The 25,781-nt window shown below is 36.9% G+C and overlaps 1 protein-coding gene across 1 annotated transcript in view; it reads right to left on the bottom strand.

Annotated features, from left to right (window-relative positions):
• The window catches only part of CFAP54 (cilia and flagella associated protein 54), a 374,000-nt gene that overhangs the window by 70,973 nt on the left and 277,246 nt on the right, over positions 1–25,781 (bottom strand). The window contains 4 exon segments of the mRNA XM_017893969.1: positions 17,211–17,381; positions 23,140–23,170; positions 23,172–23,361; positions 25,165–25,338. Coding sequence (XP_017749458.1) covers positions 17,211–17,381; positions 23,140–23,170; positions 23,172–23,361; positions 25,165–25,338 — 566 coding nt within the window.

Genomic DNA, 25,781 nt, shown 5'->3' on the forward strand with positions numbered 1-25,781 from the left:
TGTAGGCATTTAATGCTATGAACTTCCCTCTTAGCACTGCTTTTGCTATATCCCACAGGTTTTTTTCTTTTTTTTAATGTTGTTTTCATTTTCATTCATTTCAAAAAATTTTAAATTTCCATCTTTATTTCTTCATTGATCTAGTAATCTTTCCAGAACATGCTGTATAATCTCCATGTGTTTGTAAGATTTTGGAGCTCCTCTTAGTATTGATTTGTAGCTTTATTCTATTGTAGTCTGATAAATTCTTTGACATGATTTTCATTAAAAAAGTCTGTTAAAACTTTTTTTATGGCCTAATAGGTGGTCTATCTTGGGGAATGTTCCATGCACCAATGAAAAGAATGAATATTCTGTAGCTGCTGGATAAAATATTCTGTAAATCTCAGCAAAATGAATTTTGTATGAAGTCCAACATTTATTTGTTAATTTTCTGTCTTGATGATCTATCTATTGCTATGAGTGGGATGTTAAAGTTGTCCACTATTATTGTATTGCTGTCTATCTCTTTCTTTAGGTTTAGTAATATTTGTTTTGTGAATTTGTGTACTCTGATGTTGTGTGCATATGTATTTCAGACTGTTACATCCTCTTGCTGAATTTACCCCTTTATCATTATATAATGATCTTCCTTGTCTTTTATTACTGTTTTTTTATTTAAAGTTGGTTTTGTTTGGTATAATGTAGCTACTCCCACTTGCTTTTGGCTCTTATTCCTTTGGAATATCTTTTTTCTCCCCTTTACTTTCAGTCTATTATGGGTTTTTATAGATAAGGTGAGTTTCTTATAGGTAGCATATAGTTGGATCATGGTTTTGTTTTGCTTTTTAATCCATTCTGCCAATCTGTATCTCTTGGAAGAGTGAAAGTGGAAGATTTAATCCATTTATATTCAAAGTTAATATTGATATATGAGGCTTTGTTCCTGTTATATTGTTAATTGTTTTCAAGTTGGTTTATAAATCGTTTCTTTTTCTCTTGTTGTTTTGTGGTTTGATAAGGTTCTGCCATGTTGCCACTTGATCCTTTCTCTTCCTCTTTTGTGTGACTGTTTTATAAGAACTGCAAGTAGTAAGTGGTAAGTATCAACCTTTTGTTTCCATGTTTAAGACCCATTTGGGCATTTCCTGTAGGGCCAGTTTAGTAATGACAAACTCCATCAGCATTTGCGTGTCTGGGAAAGATTTTATTTCTCCTTCATTTATAAAGCTTATTCTGGCAGTATATAAGATTATTGACTGACAGTTTTTTCTTTCTGTACTTTGAAAATGCCACTGCATTCTCTTCTGCCCTGTAAGATTTATGCTGAAAAGGCCACTGTTAGACTAATGAGATTTCCTTTATAGATGACTAGACACTTCTCTTTTGCTAATTTTACATTTTTTTTCACTTTGACTTTTGACTTTCCGAAGATAATATGCCATGATGAAGTCCTTTTTGCAATGTATTTGCCTGAGGATCATTGGGCCTCCTGTATCTGGATGACTGACTCTTTGCTATATTTGGAAAGTTTGCATCAATTATGTCCTTAAGTAAGTTTCCTAATCTTTTTGATCTCTCTTTCTCCTTGGAAATACCAACATTCATAAGTTCTGGTGATTTACATAGTCCCAGATCTCTCAAAGACTTTGTTCATTCTTCTTCATTCTTTTTTCTTATTTTTGTCTGACAAGAGTATTTCAAAAGACCTGTCTTCAAGTTCTGAGATTCTTTCTTCTGCTTACTCTAGTGTGTCACTAAAGCTTTCAAGTGTATTCTGTATTTCCTTCAATGAATTTTTTAGTTCAGAAATTCTTTGTTTTTAAAGATATTTATCTTCTTGGTAAATTTTTCATTCATACCCTGAATTGATTTTCTGATTTCTATGTATTGGTTTTCAGATTTTTCCTGCATTTCACTGAGGTTCTTTCACACCAATATTTTGAATTATTTAGCCAGCATGTCAAGGCATTTTTTAAATTAGGATTTATTGCTGGATGATTGTTGTGGTCCTTTGGTTGTATCATATTTCCTGCTTTTTCATGTTTACTATGTCCTTCCATTGATATGTGCATCTGATGCGGCAGTTGCTTGTTCCAATTTTATGAAATTGATTTGGAGGGGACAACTATTTTTTCCTGAGGGTGTACATATGTTGTTGATTGAGTAGTCTATTTTGGCTTTGATTTTGGGTGACTGCAATAGTGTGAACTTTGTGTTACTTCTTTGACAATACACAAGGTCACTAGTATCCCTGATTTCCTCGGTGGCTTAGGGTAGAGTTACTAGTTGAGGATGCAGTGAAGTTTTGCTGCAGATTTGGACACAAACTGAGCCATCTCCAGACCCCACTGGTGGCAGCAGTGGGGTAAATGTGCTTGTTTTTAAGCCTCAGAGCAGGTTACACAGGCTCCAGTGTTAGTGAATCCTGGAGGGCTGAATCATGGGCTTCTAGGTGGCTTGCTTAGAAGTTAGTAGTGGGAATGAGATTCCATCTCATGCCAGCTAGAATGGTGATCATTAAAAAGTCAGGAAACTACAGAGGCTGTGGAGAAATAGAAACACTTTTACACTGTTCATGGAGTGTAAATCAGTTCAACCATTGTGGAAGACAGTGTGGCAATTCCTCAAGGATCTGGAACCAGAAATACCATTTGACCCAGCAATCCCATTACTGGGTATATACCCAAAGGATTATAAATCATTCTACTATAAAGACACATGCACACGTGTGTTTATTGTGGCACTATTTACAATAGCAAAGACTTGGAACCAACCCAAATGCCCATCAATGATAGACAGGATAAAGAAAATGTGGCACATATACACCATGGAATACTATGCAGCCATTAAAAAGAATGAGTTCATGTCCTTTGCAGGGACATGGATAAAGCTGGAAACCATTTTCTCAGCAAGCTAACAGCACCAGAAAACCAAACACCACATGTTCTCACTCATAAGTGGGAGTTGAACAATGAGAACACATGGACACAGGGAGAGGAACAGCACACACTGGGGCCTGTCTGTGGGTAGGGAGCAGGGGGAGGGAGAGCATTAGGACAAATACCTAATGCATGTGGGTCTTAAAACCTAGATGGCAGGTTGATAGGTGTAGCAAACTGCCATGGCACATGTATACCTATGTAACAAACCTGCACGTTCTGCAAATGTATACCAGAACTTAAAGTATAATAATAATAATAATAATAAAGAAGTTAGCAGTGGGAGTAGTGGGCTAGATGTGTGGGCAAGTTCTCAAGCCCCTAGGCAGCTGGTGTCATATGGGTGGTGGCTATAGTACTGATGGAGCGACCTACTGGGACCCGAGGAGTCTGTGTTGGTGTTCTTGGTAGCTGCAATGGATTGAGTGGACTAGTCCTCAGTCCCACAGTTGCCCATAGCAGGGCAGTGGGTATTGTCCTAAGTGTGCTTAGGATAGTTTGATCTCCCCTGTTCCTCCCCTGGTTGGGTGGCAGCTACAGCTTCATTGCCTCGAACTCGGCCCAAGAGTAAGGTAGAGCCCAACATTCAACTCTCAAAATGGTGCCAGTTGTGGGTTTGTGACCAGAGTGGGTGGCCCCGACCTCCCTCAGGAGAGCAGCATGGGCAAGAATCAGTAAGGTATGCAGTCTGCTTGAGTCTTGATCTCACAGCAGCCTGTAGCAGGGTAGTGGGTATTGTCCTAGGTATGCATAGGAGAGATTGGTTTTCTTGTTCCTCCTTGGTCAGGCAGCAGCTGCTGCCACATCAACTCAAACTCAGTCTGAAGGTGGGGCACGGCCCAGCGTTAAACTCTCAAAACAGCACCTTAGGCCTGCAGTCAGGGAGGGCAGGACCCTTTCAAGCCATGCAATGTGAGCAAGAAGCTGTGGGAAGTGTGGTCCACTCACTTCTCAGTTTCACAGCAGCCCATTGGAGGGCAGTGAGTATTATCCTAGATATGTGTAGGAGAACCTAGTTCCCTGTCCCTTCTTGGCCAGCTGGCAGCTACAGTCATGTCAGCCCAAACTCAGACCACACAACAACCTTTGTAGCAGCAATGATTCCCTCCAAATTAGTTCTCAGGTGCCCAAAGGAAGGGCCAGCTACTGATTCCTTATTATCCCTCCTCCCTATTAGTTGTGACTTGTATTCCTTGAGCCTTCCCAAGTTATAAACATAATTCAAATTTATTCTGTTCCTCAAATGGGCTAGATCCTCCTAGGAGTGCTGGATTCTAAAAAAAGCAGGAAGATGAGACAGGATAAACTTAAAAGTCCTAAGGTACAATCTGGGGACAAATTTGGGCAATCAAACCTTTAGCCATGCTTACATCTTCTTACAGTTAAACTGTAGTAGTATGTTTCTCTGACTTAAATAAACCACTCTTTGCAGCTATTTTTAAAGCCGTTGTCTGGGAGGTTCATTAAAATGATAGTCCCTGGCAGCCTAGTTGGTATTTGTCCCTATAAGATTTTGAAATTGTTCAAAAGATGTTTAGTTTGTACAAAGTTCCAATGAATAACTTGTAATGTGGTTCTATTATATTCTATTAAAGACAATTTTGTCAACCAGGAGAGAACAATTTCTACCTTGTATACTCAAGAAGCTAAGATTTTCAAAGTTGTGAACTTAACTCCGAAGTATTGTGTCATGGAGTATTAGCCCTCTGAATTATTGAAAATTTTCATATCAAAATCCCCAATGCTAGAATTTCAACTCTGCTGCCGCTAGCATCCCTAGTTCCTACTGGTATTTATGCTTCAGTGTGGTGAATAAACTAAAGGGACCAAGTGGGTGGATCAAGGGATGTTAAATTGCATTGTCACACCATGATTCTTTTTGTCCCTGAAAACTCCAAACTCCAAGTCAGTTATTAATTTTCATTACCATCCTTTCAAGAAGCTAGAAGTGCCCATAGCCAGGAGCATCATCTGAGGACTCAATACAGCACCATGCTCAGATGTGCAGACTCTGGAGTCAGATTGCTTCAATCCTGACTCCTTGCCCACTAACATTCTTCCATCCTGTGCCTCACTTCTTTTTTTGTAAAAGGGGGCTAATGAAAGCGTTTATCTTATAGAGTTGATGTGAAATGATGGAAGTAAAGTGCTTGGAACATAGTGAGTTCTACATAAGTTTTCTCTCTTATTATCTTGTGGGTTTCACGAGCTTCAGCCAGTTATTCAACATTAAACTCAATGCTAAAATCCTGAAACAATGAGTAGATGAATGCTTAAATACACCCATATTTAAATCATCAAACTAATTTCAGCTTTTTTTTCCAAAACAATAAAATCTGTAGTCTGAGATCTAGTGCATCTAGGTCAGTGTTTCTTGACTTTTTGACTGAGCATTATGGCAGCAACTACATCTTTTATCATGACCCAATGCATACATGCTTATTGTCAAAGAGGAAAAATATTCTCAAACTAAAAAATGGAAAAACTGTGTGTTCTGCATCTTTTCTTGTGACTAGAGAAAATCACTCAAGCAATTTGCTTAAATCTGAATTTTTTAGTTGGTGTTCTGCTTCTAATCTCTGCCTGACACTAGTTCGTGTTTCTATGTTAATTGTCAGACACAATTGTTGATGGATAAAACCTTGTTACTCTAATTATCAGCCACAAAGATATTCTTAGCATTTGCTTCTTAGATATTGCTTTGTTTTGTTTTTCCAATAGCAACATACAGACATCTCAAATTATCCTGCCACAAACTGCCCTTGTAATAACTGATATGGATATGATGTTTCTGTGACCTTGTGAAATAAGCTTTATGCTTTCTTCCTCTTTTTTAAAACTAACTGCTTAGGTAAACATTCTGTTTCCCAACTATGTATTCCTCCCATTTTAAACCTTCTCTGAATGGATATAATCTTTTATTAGCTCCTTGCCAGTAAGTAAATAAAATTTGACATATGCTGAAGACCAACCTAAGAAATTTTGTCTTTAACAGTATATATCATAAAACAAAAGTTTCAGGAAACATTTTTATATGCAATGCGTTCTAGTGTTTTTTGTGTTTCATTTCTTTTTTAAAAATTCTATTTATGATCCACTATACTCCTTGACCCATTAGTATTTTTAATCATAATTTGAAAACTACTGCACTACATTCCCCTAAAAGACACTACAGATTCATTATTTTTAAAATGTATGTGGAATATCTGGCAAGGATTTAACTGGCAAAGAGTGGAAGGGACAGTACTTTTAAAATATGGGAAATAGCATGAAAGTTATCTGGAGAGTTATATGCTAAAGTTTCTCTTTTGTATCTAGATAGGAACAGAATTATAATTGACCAAGAGTTAGTAGCAGATTTCCAGCCTAAGGTAGCAGAATGAAGGGGCCAAAGTGAGAAATGGTGCTGGAGAACAAAGAGAGGCAGGCCCGGGAGGTTTCATGATTTGACATGGGTCACATAAGTCAAGGAGTTGCAGAAGCTACCAGAGGCACAGCTAGAGGGGACAGCACTCAAGAGCTGGGAAGTGTAAGAACAGACCAATACAGAACACAAAAAGCAAATAAAAATGCTGAACAGGGCAAAACTATAAGGCAAATGTTTTATGGAAAAAAGCCTGAGGCTCTTCTTACCCAAAGCAGCAATCAAAGGAATTCTATAGTGGAATGTCCCTCTGTGAAAGGCTGTATTGACCAACTGCTGGGTTTTTAAAAGCTTGACCCATTTTCAAGGCTATCCTAAAATGTGAATTACTGTTCAATCTCCAGTAATTCATGGATTGATACTGAACTGCTCCTAAATACTTGTCCCCTTCTTCCTTCTGTCCCCCAATTAGCCCTAATCAAATGCCCATCCATATGGATATAGATATGAATAAATATAAAGATAATGGATATAAATATAAGGATAACATACATTAAAATGAATTATATATATGATACAAATTTATAAACTGCATTTAGAGGCAAACTAAGGTTTTCTTTTATTTGCTATGTACTTAAATTTTGCTGGTTAGGCACAGTTTACTCTCTTTTCTGCAGAATGTTGGAAGCTAAAGTATCTATAAGGAGATATTACTGATAAACATTAAAGGTGCCTTTAAATAATGATTACCAAGTATATTTAATGTATATTTGAAGCTATTAAACTTTAAAAGCATAATAATTTAAAAATAATTTCACATAATAATGACAACTACTCTTTATTGAGTTTAGGAGTTTATAGTTATCTCTAATCACAGACGAGGGTAACCTTGATGCAGAAAAGTTAACTAATCTACTCAAGATCACAAAACTGTTAAGTGGCAGATATGAGATTCAAACCTAGGCAGTTTAGTTCCAGAGAATGTGTTCTTACCCACTAAAACAAATAGAAAGAAGACCAGTCCCAGTAAAACTGTGCAAAAAATAAAGAGGAAAATCTCAAAAGAAACTGGTTAAAGAAGTTCTAAAACTTCCAAAGCAGCAGTGGCTTTCTTCTCAACAGGAACAATGGAAACGAGCAGATGAGGTTTTGAATGTGTTGAAACGACATGATTTCTGAAAAATTGCCCCATGAAAATTTATTTCACAAATAAATGTAAAATACTGACATGTATAGGCAAACAAAAATTGGAAGTGTTTGCTTCCAGAAGATCCTCACCAAAGGAAATTCTAAAGCATGTATTTCAACAGAAAGAAGTAGTCCTAGAAGAAATGTCTAAAATGCAAGAGGGAGTAAAAAACAAACCAAATGGTAAATGTGTAGGAGATTCATCAAAATAAAAAAAATTTCTTGTATAAAACAAGAAAACAAATACATAAAATAATATTATTTTGAGTTAAAAAGGAAAATGTACAGTACTGCCATGTAAGCCATTAGGGGAGTAAAGGTATACATCAATGTAGATTTTAATAAGTTAAGTATGTATGTTATCCTGAAGGTAACCACTACAAGCACAGAAAGAGTGCATAATTTCAAAACTTACAGTGAAAAAATGAATGATAAAGAAATCAATCCAAAAGTAGATATTAAAGGAGAGGAAAAACAAAATCCAGGACAAGCAAAAGCAAGGTAGATTTAAACCGAATATATTAGTATTTACATTAATGGATTAAATTCTTCAGTCAGAAGGTAATATTGTTAGACAGTTTTTTAAATATCCAAGAACATACCTTTTGTAAGAAGCAAAATTAAAACACAAGTACATGGAAGGGTTGAAAGACAAAGGCTGGAAAAATATTACCACGAAAATAATAAGCAAAATAAAGCCACTTTCCTATGTTAACATCAGATAAAGCAGGCTTTATGGGAAAATGAACATTATTACAAAAGGTCATGTAATTTAAAAGCATAATTAAGAAAAGTACTATTATCAAAATGATAAAATGTTCAATTCATCAAGATGATATAGCAGCTATCAATCTGATTGCACCTAAGAACACAGCCTCAAATTAAGTAAAGCAAAATTTGAGAGAACTATAAGAAAAAACTAAACAATGACAATCATAGTGAAAGATTTAAACATACTTCTCTTAGTAATTAATTTTTTTAAAAAAGGCAGACCAAATGGAAAAATCAGCAAGCATATAGATGACTTGAACAAGACTGGCCAAACTGACCGACTACACATAAATACTTCCTCAACAACTGAAGAGTATATATTCTTTTAAAGAGCAATAGATTACTTATACAATTAACACTTTCCTGGTGAAAAAAAAAATCAAGTTTCAACAAATAGCAATCACAATAAGAATTTTTTATTACCACAAAACAACACAACCTGGGAATAGATAACAAAAGATAACTAGAAAAGCTCCACATAGTTTGGAATTTTAGAAACACATGTCAAAATAGCCCATGAGCCAAAGGAGAAATCATAATGAAAATTTTACAAAACTATTTTTAACTGAATGATGATGATGTCAACACTATAATAAAAAACTTGTGTGATGCAGCCAAAATAATGTTTAGAGATAAATTCATAGCTTCAGAATGCATTTATTAGGTAAGAAAAAGCTGAATACTGAAATAAACATCTATTGCAATAAGTCAGCAGCTAGGAAAATAACACAAAAAAGTAGAAAAAGATATATTAACCAAAACTAGCTAATTAAAACTTCAAGAAAAGAGGAGAATGCACAACCAATATAAAAAATGAAAAAGGGTACATCATTACAAATACATTAGATAGACTTAAAATATGAGAGAAATTTTAAATAAAATGGTCAAATTCCTAGAAATATCAACTTAAAATTGACTCAGAAGAAATAGACAACCCAAAATGTCTTATAAACAAAAATGATAGAATATTTAAAACTTGGTTTAACATAGGCACAAACGATCAGAGAAAATACTGGCTCAATCAGAACTGACACCAACTCTGAAAACCAGTACACTAGTACTGTTGCTTATAGACTGCATAAAACTATTAAGAATAATATCGCTATTTATCAGAAAGAAAACATTAGTTTCCAATGGCTTTACGGATGAGTTCTAACAATCAAGTAAAAAAAGGTACTCCAAATTTACACAAACTTCATGGAAAATAGTAAAATACAATACATTTATCAATTCATTTTATGATTCTAGCAAAATCGTGATACGAAAAACAACTAACAAGAATAGTATAAAAGCATAATGAGAAAGAATGGCAGATAAGGGATAGGCCGAACTTGCAATTTCCACTCAAATGGACAGAGCGACCTGTGGAGACTCACATCATTAACTTTTGCTCCAAGAACTAACACAGGAACATACCAGGAATTGAGAGAATCCACAGACCCTTTGAAGGAAGTGGGTGGCTTGCTGCTGCAGGCTCCATAAGATAGCCAAAACTGTGAGTGCCCAATGTGTGAAAGGGGGAATGTCCACCCTCAAACAAACATCCTTACTGGGGTATCTGAGAGTTCATATCACAGGAGAAGGATTTGACCTTACCTGGAGCTGAGATAAATTTAGAAAGCCAAGCAAAATATAGGGTGGAGGAAGCAGCAGAAAGAGCCCTGTGGGCAATCTCAGTCCCCAGGGAAGACATTTCTAACTTGATCTCACAGGGATCCTTGGGGAGGGCTGTCAGTGGAATTGGGGAAAGACCACAGGGATAAGGAAACTTCCATCTGAACTTTGTAACAATTTCAACCAAATATAAAGTTTCCTGGACAGAATCTGGAGGAGGGGGCAAATGGGGAGTGCAGATACAAGCACAGAAGCCAGGCAGGTAGGGGGACTCAAAACCTGAAAGCCCTGCTTTTTTCCTCAGCAGGGAGGCTTGTAGTCTAGGGCATGTTCTCAGCCCTGCTCACCAACTGCCTAGAAATAAACTCAGTGCTGTTGGGAGGGCATGGTGGGAGTGAGACTGGCCTTTTGGGCCATATGGGAGCTGGGTGAGGCCTGTCACTGCCAACTTTCCCCCACTTCCCTGACAACCTGTATGATGCAGCAGAGGCAGCCATAATCTCCCTGAGAATGTTACTCTATCCACCTGCGAACCACACCATCATCTCCCACAGCAGCCACAGCAGCCACAGCAAGCCCTGCCCAAGGAGAGTCTAGGCTTAGACACGCCTAACTCTGCCCCCACCTAATGGTTATTCTATACTGCTCTGGTAGCCAAAGACAATGGCCATAATCTCTTCAGAGCTCTATGGCCCCATCCACCACCTGAGAAACCCAAATACTTATCCAGACAACCCTAGGGCAACCTTATGTCTTACCTATACTATCACAGCTGATGCTCTCTTGAAACCACCACCTCCTGGCTGGAGGCCAACCAACACAAAACCTGTGCACTAAACAAAAATACAACCAAGGACCTTCACAGAATCCACTTCACTCCCCTACTACCTCCACCAGAGCAAGTGCTGGTATCCATGGCTGAGAGACCAGAAGATGGATCACATTACAGGACTCTTTGCAGACACTCCTCTGTACCAGCCCAGAGCTTGGCAGCTTCAATGGGTGGCTAGACCCAGAAGAGAAATAACAATCACTGAAGTTCAGCTCTCAGGAAGCTCCATCCCTCAGGAAAGGGGGAGAACACCACATCAAGGGAGCACTCCATGGGACAAAATAATCTGAACAGAAGCCCCTGAGTCCCAGATCTTCCCTCTGACACAGTCTACCCAAATGAGAAGAAACCAGAAAAACAATTCTGGTAAAATGACAAAACAAGGTTCTTTAACACCCCCAAAAGATCACTCTAGCTCACCAGCAATGGATCCAAACCAAGAAGAAATTTCTGAATTGCCAGAAAAAGAATTCAGAAGGTTGATTATTAAGCTACTCAAGGAGGCACCACAGAAAGGTAAATAACAATTTAAAGAAATGTTTTAAATGTTACAGGATATGGATGGAAAAATATTCAGAGAAATAGATAGCATAAATAAAAAACAATGACAAAGCCTGGAAATGAAAGGCACACTTAAAGAAATACAAAATACAATGGAAAGTCTCAACAACAGAATTGAACAAGTATAAGAGAGAACTTCAGAGCTCAAAGACAAGGCTTTCAAATTAACCCAATCCAACAAAGACAAATATAAAAATAAAAAAAAGAACAACATCTCCAAGAAGTTTGGGATTATGTTAAACAACGAAACCTAAGAATAATTAATATTCCAGAGAAAGAAGAGAAATCTAAAAGTTTGGAAAACTTATTTGAGGAAACTATCAAGGAAAATGTCGTTGGTCTTACTAGAGATCTAGACATCCAAATACAAGAAGTTCAAAGAACACCATGGAAATTCATTGCAAAAGTATCATCATTTAAGCACATAGTCATCTGGTTAGCTAAAGTCAAGATGAAGGAAAGAACCTTAAGAGCTGTGACACAAAAGCATCAGATAACCTAAAAAGGAAAACCTACCAGATTAACAGCAGATTTCTCAGCAGAAAACCTACCAAGCTTGGGGTCCTATCTTTAGCCTCCTTAAACAAAAACAATTATCAGCCAAGAATTTTGTACCCAGTGAAACTAAGTTTCATAAATGAAGGAAATATACACTCTTTTTCAGACAAACAAATGCAGAGAGAATTTGCCACTACCAAGTCAGCACTATAAGAACTGCTAAAAGGAGCTCTAAATCTTGAAACAAATTCTCAAAATACACCAAGATAGAACCTCCTCAAAGTATAAATCTCACAGGACCTATAAAACAATAATACAATGGAAAAAAACCAAGGTATTCAGGCAACAAATAGCATGATGAATAGAATAGTACCTCACATCTCAATACTAACTAATATAATACTTCTATGGCCTAAATGCTCCACTGAAAAGATACAGAATGGGAAAATGGATGAGAATTCACCAAGTATCTGCTGTCTTCAAGAGACTCACCTAACACATAAGCTTAAGGTAAAAGGGTGGAAAAAGATATTCTATGCAAATTGACACAAAAGTGAGCAGGAATAGCTATTTTATGTCAGACAAAACAAACTTTAAAGCAACAATAGTTAAAAAAGACAAAGAGGGACATTATATAATGATAAAAGGCCTTGTTCAACAGGAAAATATCACAATCCTAAATATATATGTACCTAACACTGGAGCTCTCAAATGTATAAAACAATTGCTACTAGACCTAAGAAATGAGATAGACAGCAACACAATAATAGCTTCAATACTCCACTGACTGCACTAGACAGGTCATCAAGACAGAAAGTCAACAAAGAAACAATGGATTTAAACAATACCCTAGAACAAATAGACTTAACAGATACTTACAGAACATTCTACCCAACAACTGTAAAATATACACCCTATTCATCAGCACATGAAACAATTCTCCATGACAGACCATATGATAGGCCACAAAACAAATCTCAATAACTTTAATAAAATCAAAATTATATCATGTACTATCTCAGACCAGAGTGGAAGAGTTGGAAATCAACTCCGAAAGGAACCCTCAGAATGCAAATACGTGGAAATTAAATAATCTGCTCCTGAATGATCATTGGGTCAACAATGAAAGATGGAAATTAAGAAATTCTTTGAACTGAATGACAATAGTGACACAACCTATCAAAACTGTGATACAGCAAAAGTGGTGCTAAGAGGAAAGTTCATAGCATTAAATGCCTACATCAAGAAGTCTGAAAGAGCACAAAACCAAACCCAAATCCATCAGAAGAAAAGAATAATGAAGATCAGAACAGAACTAAATGAAACTGGAAAAAAAGTACGAAAGATAAATGAAACAAAAAGCTGGTTCTTTGAAAAGATAAATAAAACTGATAGACCATTAGTGAGATTAACCAAGAAAAGGAGAGAAGATCCAAACAAGCTCAATTAGAAACAAAATGAGAGATATTACAGCTGATTCCACAAAAGATCATTCAAGGCTACTATGAACACCTTTATGCACACAAACTAGAAAACCTAGAGGAGATAGATAAATTCCTGGAAATATACAGCCCTCTTAGATTAAACCAGGAAGAAACAGAAACTCTGAACAGACCAATAACAAGCAGTAAGATTGAAATGGTAATTAAAGGGCCGGGTGCGGTGGCTCACCCCTGTAATCCCAGCACTTTGGGAGGCCGAGGCAGGTGGATCACTTGAGGTCAGGAGTTCAAGACCAGTCTGGTCAACATGGTGAAACCCTGTCTCTACTAAAAGTACAAAAATTAGATGGGCATGGTGGCACATGCCTGTAGTCCCAGCTACTTGGGAGAGTGAGGCAGGAGAATTACTTGAACCCGGGAGGCAGAGGTTGCAGTGAGCTGAGAGCATGCTGTTGCATTACAGCCTGGGCAAAAGAGTGAGACTCCGTCTCAAAAAAAAAAGGAAAGAAAGAAATGGTAATTAAAAAACTGCCAACAACAACAGCAACAAAAAGTCTAGGACCGGGTGGATTCACAGCTGAATTCTATCAGACATTCAAAGAATTTGGTGGGTGCAGTGGCTCACACTTGTAATCCCAGCATTTTGGGAGGCCAAGGAGGGCCAATCACTTGAGGCCAGAAGTTCAAGACAAGCTTGGACAACATGGCAAAACTCCCATCTGTACTAAAAATACAAAAATTAGCTGGTCATGGTGGTGCAGGCCTATAATCCCAGCTACTCAGGAGGCTGAAGCACAAGAATCATTTAAACCTGGGAGGCAAAGGTTGCAGTGAGCTAAGACCATGCCACTGCACTCCAGCCTGAGTAATAGAATGAGACTCTGCCTCGAAAAAGAAAAAAAAAAAAAGACATTCGAAGAAGAATTGGTACAAATCCTATTGACACTATTCCAAAAGATAAAAAGAGAATCCTCCCTAAATCATTCTATGAAACCAGTATCACCCAAATACCAAACCCAGGAAAAGACTTAACAAAGAAAGAAAACTACAGACCAATATCCCCAATGAACATAAATGTAAAAATCATCCAAAAAATACTAGTGAACCAAATTCAGCAGCACATAAAAAAGATAATCCACCATGGTCAAGTGGGTTTCGTACTAGGGATGCAGGGATGGTTTAACATACACAAGTCAATAAATGTGATATACCACATAAATAGAATTAAAACAAAATCACATGATCATCTCAATAGATGCAGAAAAAGCATTTGACAAAATCCAGCATCCCTTTATGATTAAAACCCTCAGCAAAATTGGCATAGAAGAGACATACCTTAAGGTAATAAAAGCCATCTACAACAAACTCACAGCCAACATTATACTGAATGGAGAAAAGTTGAAAGCATTCCTCCTAAGAACTAGGGACAAGACAAGGATGCCCACTTTCACCACTTCTATTCAACATACTACTGGAAGTCCTAGCCAGAGCAGTCAGACAAGAGAAAGAAATAACGGACATCCAAATTGGTAAAGAGGAAGTCAAACTGTTGCTGTTTGCTGATGATACGATCATATCTCTAGAAAATTCTAAAGACTCATCCAAAAACCTCCTAGAACTGATAAATGAATTAAGTAAAGTTTCAGGATATGAAATTAATGTACACAAATCAGGAGCACTGCTATACACCAACAACAACTAAGCTAAGAATCAAATCAAAAACTCAACCCCTTTTGCAATAGCTGCAAAAAAAATTACTAAGGAATACGCCTAACCAAGGAGATAAAAGATCTCTACGAGGAAAACTACAGAACACTGCTGAATGAAATAATAGATAATAAAAACAAATGGAAACATATGCCCACAGAGAGGTAGAATCAATATTACAAAAATGATCATACTGCCAAAAGCAATCTACAAATTCAATGCAATTCCCATGAAAATACCACCATCATTCTTCACAAAAGCAGAAAAAGAAAATCCTAAAATTTACATGGAACCAAAAAAGAACCAGCATAGCCAAAGCAAGACTAACCAAAAAGAACAAATGTGGAGGCATCTCATTACCCAACTTCAAACTATACTATAAGGCCATAGTCACCAAAACAGCATGGTACTGGTATAAAAATAGGCACATAGACCAGTGGAACAGAATAGAGAACACAGAAATAAAGCCAAACACTTATAGCCAACTGATCTTTGACAAGGCAAACAAAAACATAAAGTGGGGAAAGGACACCTTCTTCAAAAACTGGTGCTGGGATAACTGGCAAGCCACATGTAGAATAATGAAACTGGATCCTCTTCTCTCACCTATACAAAAATCAACTCAAGATGGATCAAAGATTTAAGACCTGATGTCATAAAATTATGGAAGATAACATCACAAAACCCTTCTAGATACTGCCTTAGGCAAATACTTCATATTCAAGAACCCAAAAGCAAATGCAACAAAAACAAAGATAAACAGATGGGACTTAATTAAACTAAAAAGCTTCTGCACAACAAGAGAAATAATCATTAGACAACCCACAGAGTGGAAGAAAATCTTCACAAACTGTACATCTGACAAAGGACTAATATTCAGAATCTACAAGGAACTCAAACAAACTAGTAAGAAAAAGAAAACAATACCATCAAAAAGTGGGCAAAGGAGATGAATAGACAATTCTCAAAAGAAGATATACAAATGGCCGACAAACATGAAAACATGCCCAACATCACTAATTATCAGGAAAACACAAATCAAAACCACAATGCAAATACCATCTTGCTCCTGCAAGAATGGCCATAATCAAAAAATCAAAAAATAAATAGACGTTGGCATGGATGTGGTAAAAAGGAAACACTTTTACACTGTTGGGGGAAATGTAAACTAGTACAACCACTATGGAAAACAGTGTGGAAATTCCCTAAATAATTAAAAGTAGATCTACCATTTGATCTAGCAATCCCACTACTGACAATCTCCCCAGAAGAAAAAAAGTCATTATACCAAAAAAATACTTACACGTAAACATTTATAGCAGCACAATTCACAATTGCAAAAATATGAAATCAGCCCAAATGCCCATCAATCAGTGAGTGCATAAAGAAAATGTGATACATATATGCACACATACACACCATGGAATACTAATGAGCCATAAAAAGGAATGAAATAATGGCATTCACAGCAACCTGGATGGAATTGGAGACTATTATTCTAAGTGAAGTAACTCAGGAATAAAAAACCAAACGTCATATGTTCTCACTCATGAGATAGGAGCTAAGCTATGAGGATGCAAATGTATAAGAATGATACAATAGACTTTGGGGGCTCAGGGGAAAGGGTGGGTGAGGGGTGAGGCAGGGTACAGCATACATTGCTCGGGTGATAGGTGCACCAAAATCTCAGAAATCACTACTAAAGAACTTATCCATGTTACCAAACACCACCTGTTCCCCAAAAACCTATTGAAATTAAAAAATAATAAAATTTTAAAAAGAATAGTATAAAATTAGCCCAGTATTACTCTGGAAAACAGAGGCAAAAATCTAATACAAATAACAGCAAACTGAATCCAGCAAAATAAATATATCATGACCAATCTGAGTTTATCTCAGAAACACAAGGTTGATCTAACATTATAAAATCAACTAAATATTAAAAGAAAATTATAAAATCATCTTGATACAGTAAAATATTCATGGTAAATATTCTTAGCAAAATAGCAGTAAAAACATTATTTAACATGATGAAGAATAACTACCAAAAAAAAGTTAAACATCATATATAATGGTGACACACTGAAAATTTTCCCTATGGGATCAGGAAAAAGAAAAATGATCAGCCTGAATCAGACTTTCCCAGATTTCTTGGTTATTTTCAAATTTATTCTACTAGACAATATAGATTATATATTGCTACCTGTTCTCATCTATATGATAAGAGAATGTCCTCTACTCTTCAAGTTATAATGGCCTAGTTAAGCTTTATATCTAAATGAAAGATTGAGTTCTATAATTATATTACATACCATAGGTTCTGTCTCCTTGGGAGGTCTATCCAAGGGAGGAATGTACCACTGAAAGCAAAGTTCTTTGTTTGAAGCTTGTGTTACCATTTCTATTGGCATTATTTCCACATAAGATGAGCTTGAAACAGGCTTAAAAGATAAAATGGATTGTAGAGAACTATCACGATACAACTAGGGAACAAACAAAAACATCAGTTTAATTACTGGTTACATTTGTTACATATATAAAACAAATTATTTGGCTATACTGAAAAATTCTGGGATTGTCTCAGCTTGTTTTATGGAGGTAAATCTTAAAACTAACCCTGGCTTACTATAGAGAAGATTCTCCTACAGTAAAAATATGCTGGCCAGGCACAGTGGCTCACGCCTGTAATCTCAGCACTTTGGGAGGCAGAAGCAGGTGGATCACACAGTCAGGAGTCCAAGACCAGTCTGTCCAACATGGTGAAACTTCATCTCTACCAAAGAAATACAAAAATTAGCCGGGCATGGTGGTGTGCACCTGTAATCCCAGCTACTCAGGAAGCTGAGGCAGGAGAATTGCTTGAACCTGGGAGGCAGAGGTTGCAGTGAGCTGAGATCGTGCCATTGCACTCCAGAATGGGCAACAGGACAAGACTTCGTCTCAAAAAATATATACATAGATATAGATATAGATATAGAGATCTATCTATCTATATATAGGTATAGATATATAGAGAGAGATATAGATATATATGCTTCAGAACCCAGTGAACTCAACAAATCTCTTCCACTCTGGTAAGTCTTACAGGATGAAGATCTAGCAGGGAAAATGCCCATGCCACCATTTCAGTCTCAACATCACCACTGTTTCTAGGAACACCTATTTGGTTTCTGGTTTTTTCACTGGTGAATATACTAAGGGTGTGGTTATAAATTACTATTATTTTTCCAATAGTATTTTTTTTGCAATGCCATATGGAAAATAAGACAAATTTTGCTCCAAAGTCTAAAATCCATTCCTCTAAAATCCACTTGCTCTGAAAATTTAAAATCCTCCTCTCCTTAAATGAATGTGGCTGATTTGTAAGTTTGGTCCGTGATGAATATGAGCCCAGCTTCTTTTATGTAATTTTGGTCACTGAATGAGGAATCTTCAAGACATATAAATGTATAGAATGCAATTGCCAAGTTGGTAAATTACTTAGTTTTTTAAGGTAACTGAAAAAGCAAAGCATGGTTGCTAATGATCAACAAAACAACAGGCTAGCCATAGAGATAATAATGGTAAAAACAATATTTCAAGTCTAAAAAGGACCGTCTGAGATTGCAGTGAGCCAATATCATGCCACTGCACTCCAGCCTGGGCGACAGAGCGAGACTCAGTCTCAAGAAAAAAAAAAATGACCTTCTTCAATGAAGTGCAAACTACTTTCAATATTAACTTCTTGTTATGCCCAAGATTATAGCATGACAGCTGGGAAGTGGTCCCTCTATTTCAGTCTTTTTGATATCTAAGGCCTGTCAAGGTTTGATGACCAAGGAGTATTTGTCAGTGGCCAAAAAGAAATGCCTGGCGTTTCTATAAGGCTTTGTCCTTCCCATTATTTCTGAGCCTATTCAAGATATAATATGACTGTGAATGTAAGTCTTCAAAATAAAATAAAACGGAAATAAAACACTGACCTTTCAAGTTGTCTACTGATAAAAGAAAAAATGTTTTGACTGAAAGGTAATATTAAATGTGAAAAGTTTTCTAAATGTCTAGAGACAATCATAAAAGGCTATTATAAACCAGAATCCTTGCTTCTAAAAGCATGACCAAAATACACAATAAGCAAGATTAGCAGGGTTAAACAATCATTTGTAAGTGCTTAATTAAGAGTAATTTTATGTCAGGCAGTTCATCAAAAAAGAAAAAAACAAATAATTGATTCAAAAAATAATTTCTTAAATTTCTTCATATCTGAGTGACTTTCAGAGGTTCTGACAACTATTTTAGCAAATACTTCATATTCAATAACTAGATAAGTATTGAAAAGTAAAAATACCTTTTATTTCAATATGTGCATTGTTTATTAGCACAGCAGTCTAATAATGATAAACTATAAACATAAGTCAACATCAAAATAGGTATTTAATTTTCCATTACCTTTCAAATACTATAATATGTAGTTGCCAAGAGGACTCATTACATATGCTAATTGATGAATTATACACTGAGTACTTTTATTCTATTTTTTTTATTCTTTGAAAGAAATAAAACAACAGGCCTACCAGGAGAACCCTGGTTTGCCACAGTCCTATAAACAATAAAGCAGCTCACGCTAGTCAGATATTTAACCTTACACTGACTGTCACAGGCATACAGTCCAAGCATGAATAACTCAGCATTACACACAATTTTAATCATATTCTTTTTGGGGAATTTTTAATGTAACTTATTTGCCACCTTTGTTTTTCCATCACAAAGCTCCGAAAGACTTCACAACATGCAGAATCACACCACTGATGAGCACAACACAGAGCAATGATTGTTCTGGAAAGGCATCTACTTCTTTGTGGGGGAAAGTAGGTTTAAGTGTCAAATTATGGAACGAGTTTGATTGAAAATAGCCTCCTGAGTGATTAAAGGTTCAAAAATGTTATTATAAAAATCAGCCAAGCTTGGAGTTTATATATATATATATATATATAAATCCAAAAGGCTTTATGCTCATTAGCTGTCTACCCCAGTGAAACGAACACATGATGAGGTGGTTTGCACCTGTCAGGCAAGAGACAGTGATCTCCAGAGCTGATTATCCTGGGGAGTGTTAAACTAATTATATCAAAAAAGAGCAAACAGGGTGAAACAACTCTTTGATAACACTGCTGCCATTAGAAATATCACATGTATTTACAATGTATTCAAGCTTGAACATTTGGAGCATAATCTTTGGGAAATGGGTAATGATAGACTGCCCTTAATACTAAAATACTCAAGCAGAGTTCCTTTTAGAATAGTATTTAAGAAATCACACCTATTAGTTTCTGAACTCTTAGATAATATTCACAAGAATAGATCAATTGAAACTATTGTTCTCAGTCTTCCTGTCCTCTGCCTCCTACTCCAAAATGCCTGAGGTATCTGTGACACCTGGCAGTAATCCTCAAAGACAGTCTCAGTTCCCAGGAGGGGTGAATCTGAATCTGGTGTTAGATGGCAACGATGTCATTCTACTCCCACTGAGCGCTTCTGTGTGCAGGGCCAGACATTAACATGACCTTCCCGGCCTGCTCACCTCCTCACTCACTCCTTCCCATGGAGGAGTGTTGCTCGATTGCTGAATCTGGGAAAAAGAACTTTGGGCATGCCTATTTCTGTGTTTTCTTCCTGGGAGTAAAATGTTTGCAGGAAGTGAACACTCTCTGCTCCTCATGTAACAGATTTTAAGGAGCCTGTCCCCACGTGAGGAGCCTGAAATGACCCAATAATATGAGGCCAGATTAGTAAATCTGTCTACTTCGGTACTCATTACTATGAAGATCATTTCACCAATAAATATAAGTGACATCCTATAATATCAACTTCATGACTCCTAAAGATGAGCACTTTTAAATCCCAATCTGTTTTACTCTTTTATCTTATTTCCTGAACGATTTAGAATCTGGGCACAGAATGGGGTTGCTAAGCATCGGGCATGCCACAATATCCCAGTATCTGGGAAGAGAGAGGAAGTCGTTTGAAAAATCTTCCAGTGTGCTTTCAATACATTGCACTGAGGGCCACTGCATGACCCCAACTGAGAATCATTTCTTTAACTGGATTCTTAAAATATCTTAATAGGTCTTTCCACTACTTTTAAAACTTACAATTTATTAACAGTCATCTGACTCTCTTGAATAGGGAAGAAATGTTCAAAAGAGTGATGTTTTTAAAAAAATGTATAATTATTGGCCAGGTGCGGTGGCTCATGCCTGTAATCCCAGCACTTTGGGAGGCCGAGGTGGGTGGATCACGAGGTCAGGAGATCAAGACCATCCTTGCTAACATGGTGAAACCCTGTCTCTACTAAAAATACAAAAAATTAGTTGGGCGTGGTGGTGGGTGCCTGTCGTCCCAGCTACTCAAGAGGCTGAGGCAGGAGAATGGCGTGAACCCGGGAGGCAGAGCTTGCAGTGAGCTGAGATCGCGCAACTGCACTCCAGCCTGGGCGACAGAGCAAGACTTCGTCTCAAAAAAAAAAAAAAAGTATAATTATCTACCCAAAACATAAGGCTGCTATATTCTAGTAGGATAAGATAAGCAAGGGTCACCATTCTGGAACAAGCCACATTATCAGTTCTCTGGGAACTTCTCTGGGAGAGCTGGCAACAGTAACATGAATTTATCTTATATGGGAAAATCTATAGCTTTAAAAATTAAAGAGTTCAATGGTAAAGTCCAAAGTAGAGATAATTCAAAATACATCAGTGATTTTTTTTCTAGTTTTGAAAGAATTCTGTACAACTTACTCATTTCACAAATATGTATTGGAAGTTTACAATATGCTATATCCACTTGAGTTTTCTACAAGAATCTCCAATTCTGTATCTACAAAGCAGAAAAATGCGCTCATCCTCCTGCCTCCCCTGTATGTGCTAATGATGTCACCATGCACTAATGATCACAGATAGAAGTTCCAAATGGTACAAGAGGCTCTAGTCATTTCCTCTTCACTTTCCAGGTTCAAAGAGTCACAAAACTGTTGTTGTTGTTTTCAATGTTACTTAAGCAAATATGTTTTACAGCCATCTCTTCCTTTCCATTCTTGTGTCATAAGCTTCATAACTTCATCACCTGTCTCTTAAATAACTCACTTTTTCAGGAGGCTGAGACAGAAGAATCACTTGAACCCAGGAGGCAGAGGTGGCAGTGAGCCAAGATCACACCACTGCACTCCAGCCTGGGCAATAGAAAGAGACTCTGTCTCCAAAAAAAAAAAAAGCCTCACTTTTCATCTATCCTTTGCCAATCAGCCCTATTGAAAGTAAAACTAAGATGTACTAATTTTCACATTATTTCTGCTAGTATTAATCCTGCCATTTTCTCTTAAAAAACATCTCTGAAATAAAGTAACTTTCCTCTGTTTTAACCCTGTCACTGTTTCTCTACCACCACACTAAGACTATATGTACAGGGACTATGCTTTATCCATCCTTTGTTTCTCCACCAACTAAGAGTGTCTCTGGCACATAGTAGGTATTCAACATAGGTTGGCTGAATACCAATTTCAAATACATATTCTTATTTTTAAATAAAATCCTTTACTTTTTCAGTATCTTTTATCACATTCATTTTGGAAGTTTATCCAAACTACTATTATTCAAGACTTTAGTAGCTTTAATTTTAAAATCTCCATTTATATTCCTCTTTCTATGTCTCTACAATCAGTATCTTAAAATGTTTCCATATTACATATCTTGGGAAAATGTATCCAATTTAATAACACTTTTCCAAATAAAAAGCCTTTGCACTTTTATTTTAAAGTGTTACCTCTATTATTTATTCACACTCACGATTGCAAAAAGTACCCACAATGAAGAATTTTTATCACGCATTTAAAACCAAGGTACAGAAATTGGGCACGGATTTAGACACTCTCAGTCTAGCTTTCTTATAGGGTGATGATACTGAAATTTGTGTAACTTCTTGGCAAAATGGTCGCTTGAGAGATGCTGTTTTGTGCAGAATACAGAGACTTCTGAGGCACTTTAAAAGACTCATGAAAACAAGACTGAACAATTGAAATGTGAACTGTCCTAAAATCCCAGGATGTTTGGTTGGGCTATCCACATGGCAACACAGGAAAGAGCCTTCCCTAGAACTGTGAGGGAACTAGAAATCTTTGTGCCAGCATGGAAGCTAATGTGCTTCCTTCTGAAATATAAGGATGATTCCAATAAGTTTTATGTAAACATATGATATTTCAAAACATGTTACCTTGGCAGATGATTCACGTAATTCTTTTCTGAAAGAGGGGATTTTCCAGTTGACAAAGAAGTTCTTTTGGAAATTCATCAATACAAGAAGAAGAATACAGCTGTAAGAATTTTTTAAGGAAAAAATGCACTTCTTTCTGGCGCAAAATCAACTCAGAGTTGTAAAGGGATGTGAGAAGTGTATCATCTGGCAAAGAAATTCCAGATACTGGTGTTGCAGATGCTTAGGAAAGAAAAACACCTTAGTTTAGGTTAATGTTAGAAAATGGGATGATCTCAACATTGTTGGTATTTGCTCACTAACCACTATCTTTACATATTCTCACCTCCACTAAAGGCTGCTAATGACCTTCCTCTGTTTTTAGGGCTTATACACTAATGGAATTGTTTCTTGCCACGGAAGGAAAGAAAACTTCAGGCCAGGTGCAGTGGCTTATGCCTATAATCCTGGCACTTTGCGAGACTGAGATGGAAGGATCACCTGAGGTCAGGAGTTTGAGACCAGCCTAGCCAAAACAGTGAAACCCTATCTCTACTAAAAATATAAAAATTAGCTGGGCATGATGGCACATGCCTGTAATCCCAGCTACTCAGGAGCCTGAGGCAGGAGAATCACTTGAATCTGGGAGGTGAAGGTTGCAGTGAGCCAAGATTGCACCACTGCACACCAGCCTGGGTGACAATAAAAAAAAAAAAAATTAAAAAAAGAAAATTTCAGAGGCACATGAGGCTAATGCTTAGTTTTAGGTATTAACAATGGTGTCATATATTCCATGTAGCTATTTTCTTTTGGGTTCCCCCTAAAACAGATTCTAAGGTAAGAATTTGTAGACAGTTTATTTGAAAAGTCATTTCAAGAAGCACAAGTGAGGGAATGGACAAAATGTGACAGAGAAAAGAAAAAGAGCCAATAAGGGCGAGTAAATGAGTGGGTTACAGCCTTGGGCAGTGAGGGCTCAGTCCCACTGGGGACCTTCTGACAAACCACGTACAACTATCCCATCGAGAGACTGAGAAGCTGGTATGTTTATCTAGGAGCTCCCTACCTCAATAGTTGAAGGTTACTCCTGTGTCTGTGGAAACCCTGTCTGCAGGCTGGTCAAACCTCAGTAGCTTCAAAGAAAGCCCAGGGCAGAAAAGCAGTACGACATGGCACTTGTGGTGGGAAGTGCCAGCAGGTGAATTCAGAGGTGATCAGAGTGGCTGAAGGGCAAGGGATCACCAGAGCTGGCTGCACTGGTTCTTCTTCATGTCCTTTCCCTCTGAACTTCCCTTGCTCTAGCCCTCGTCACCATGAACCTTTTTGTCCTGACACCTTTCAGAGGGCTTGTTAGTTCCTGGTAACTGTGCTTAGCAACTCTGTGACTCAGCCTATTTGCCCTGCTGGTTTCCCCATCACAGTGTCCTGACATGGGTCAAATTACCTATTCTGACTGTTTGCACTGATGGGTAACACTGGATCACCAACATCATGAGCACAGATAAAACAACAATGTCACACAATCACAAGGGGGACTGATGTGAAGCAGATTTTATCAGTTTTTCTGGATATTTTTTAGATAGCACCAATGATTTAAAAAAAAAAAAACTCCATGGAATTAATATCCCATCTGAAGTCTTGCATTTCTTCCCTTTGACATACTGGCTACTGGACCACTCTTTCTCTAAAGCCAAAATGTCATCTTGTTCATTTCATAAACTGTCACATTGGAATCACTAGTTCTTAACTGCTCTGAGCCATGGACCACTTTGGCAGTGGTCTTAGAAAGCCTCTGGATGCCTCCTTATCATAATGTTTTTAAACATATGAAATAATATATAGAGAATTTCTAAAGAAACCAATTACATTGAAATACTATTCTATCCAAAGATGCATGTATCCCAGGTTAAGAACCCATGAAATTTTCATCTTCTGATGACAGTCACTCAGAAGGATGTCAAAGTATCTTATAATTCTCAACAAGAAACACGACTTAAACAGGAATTAGAAAGAAATATGTTCTCTCTTAACACATCAAAAACCTACCTAGCAGTTTGCTCAGATTATTAATCCTCTGAAGGTGAATATAGTAGCGCAGTAGAAGGATCCATGTAATATCCACTTTGGTCTGAGTCTTTTTTCTACCATCTGTGCTGTCACACACATCATCATTTTGGTACAAAAATGTACAGGAAGTCTGGAAGAGGACTTGGTAGTTGTCTGAAAGTGAAAAACTTTTTTTTGTAATACAATGGTATGCTTTCCTTGAAAAACAATCATGAACAGAAAAAAAGCACAGCTCATAAAGGAAATGCTGACACATGATACTACATTCAATAAAAGTCTTTTGTATCACGCAGACACCAAACACCAAGTTAAAAGACCAACCACAGACTGAGAAAAAGATATTTAATATATATATGTGAATTATCCTTCTCTAATATGTGTAAACACCTTGTACCAATCAACAAACAAATGTCAAGCAACACAATTTCAACAGGCAATTCATAGAAAAAGTGGGCAAAGAATATCAACAGGCAATTCATAGAAAAGTAAACCCAAATGACCAAAATTTTTAGCATCACTAAAATTAGAAAAGGCAAATTAAAATGAATTACCATTTCATATCCCTTAGGAACTGATAGATACCAAAATCTGAAAAT

This window comes from Rhinopithecus bieti, unplaced genomic scaffold (genome assembly GCF_001698545.2).
Source record: "Rhinopithecus bieti isolate Rb0 unplaced genomic scaffold, ASM169854v2 scaffold_23405, whole genome shotgun sequence".
Classification (NCBI taxonomy): domain Eukaryota; kingdom Metazoa; phylum Chordata; class Mammalia; order Primates; family Cercopithecidae; genus Rhinopithecus; species Rhinopithecus bieti.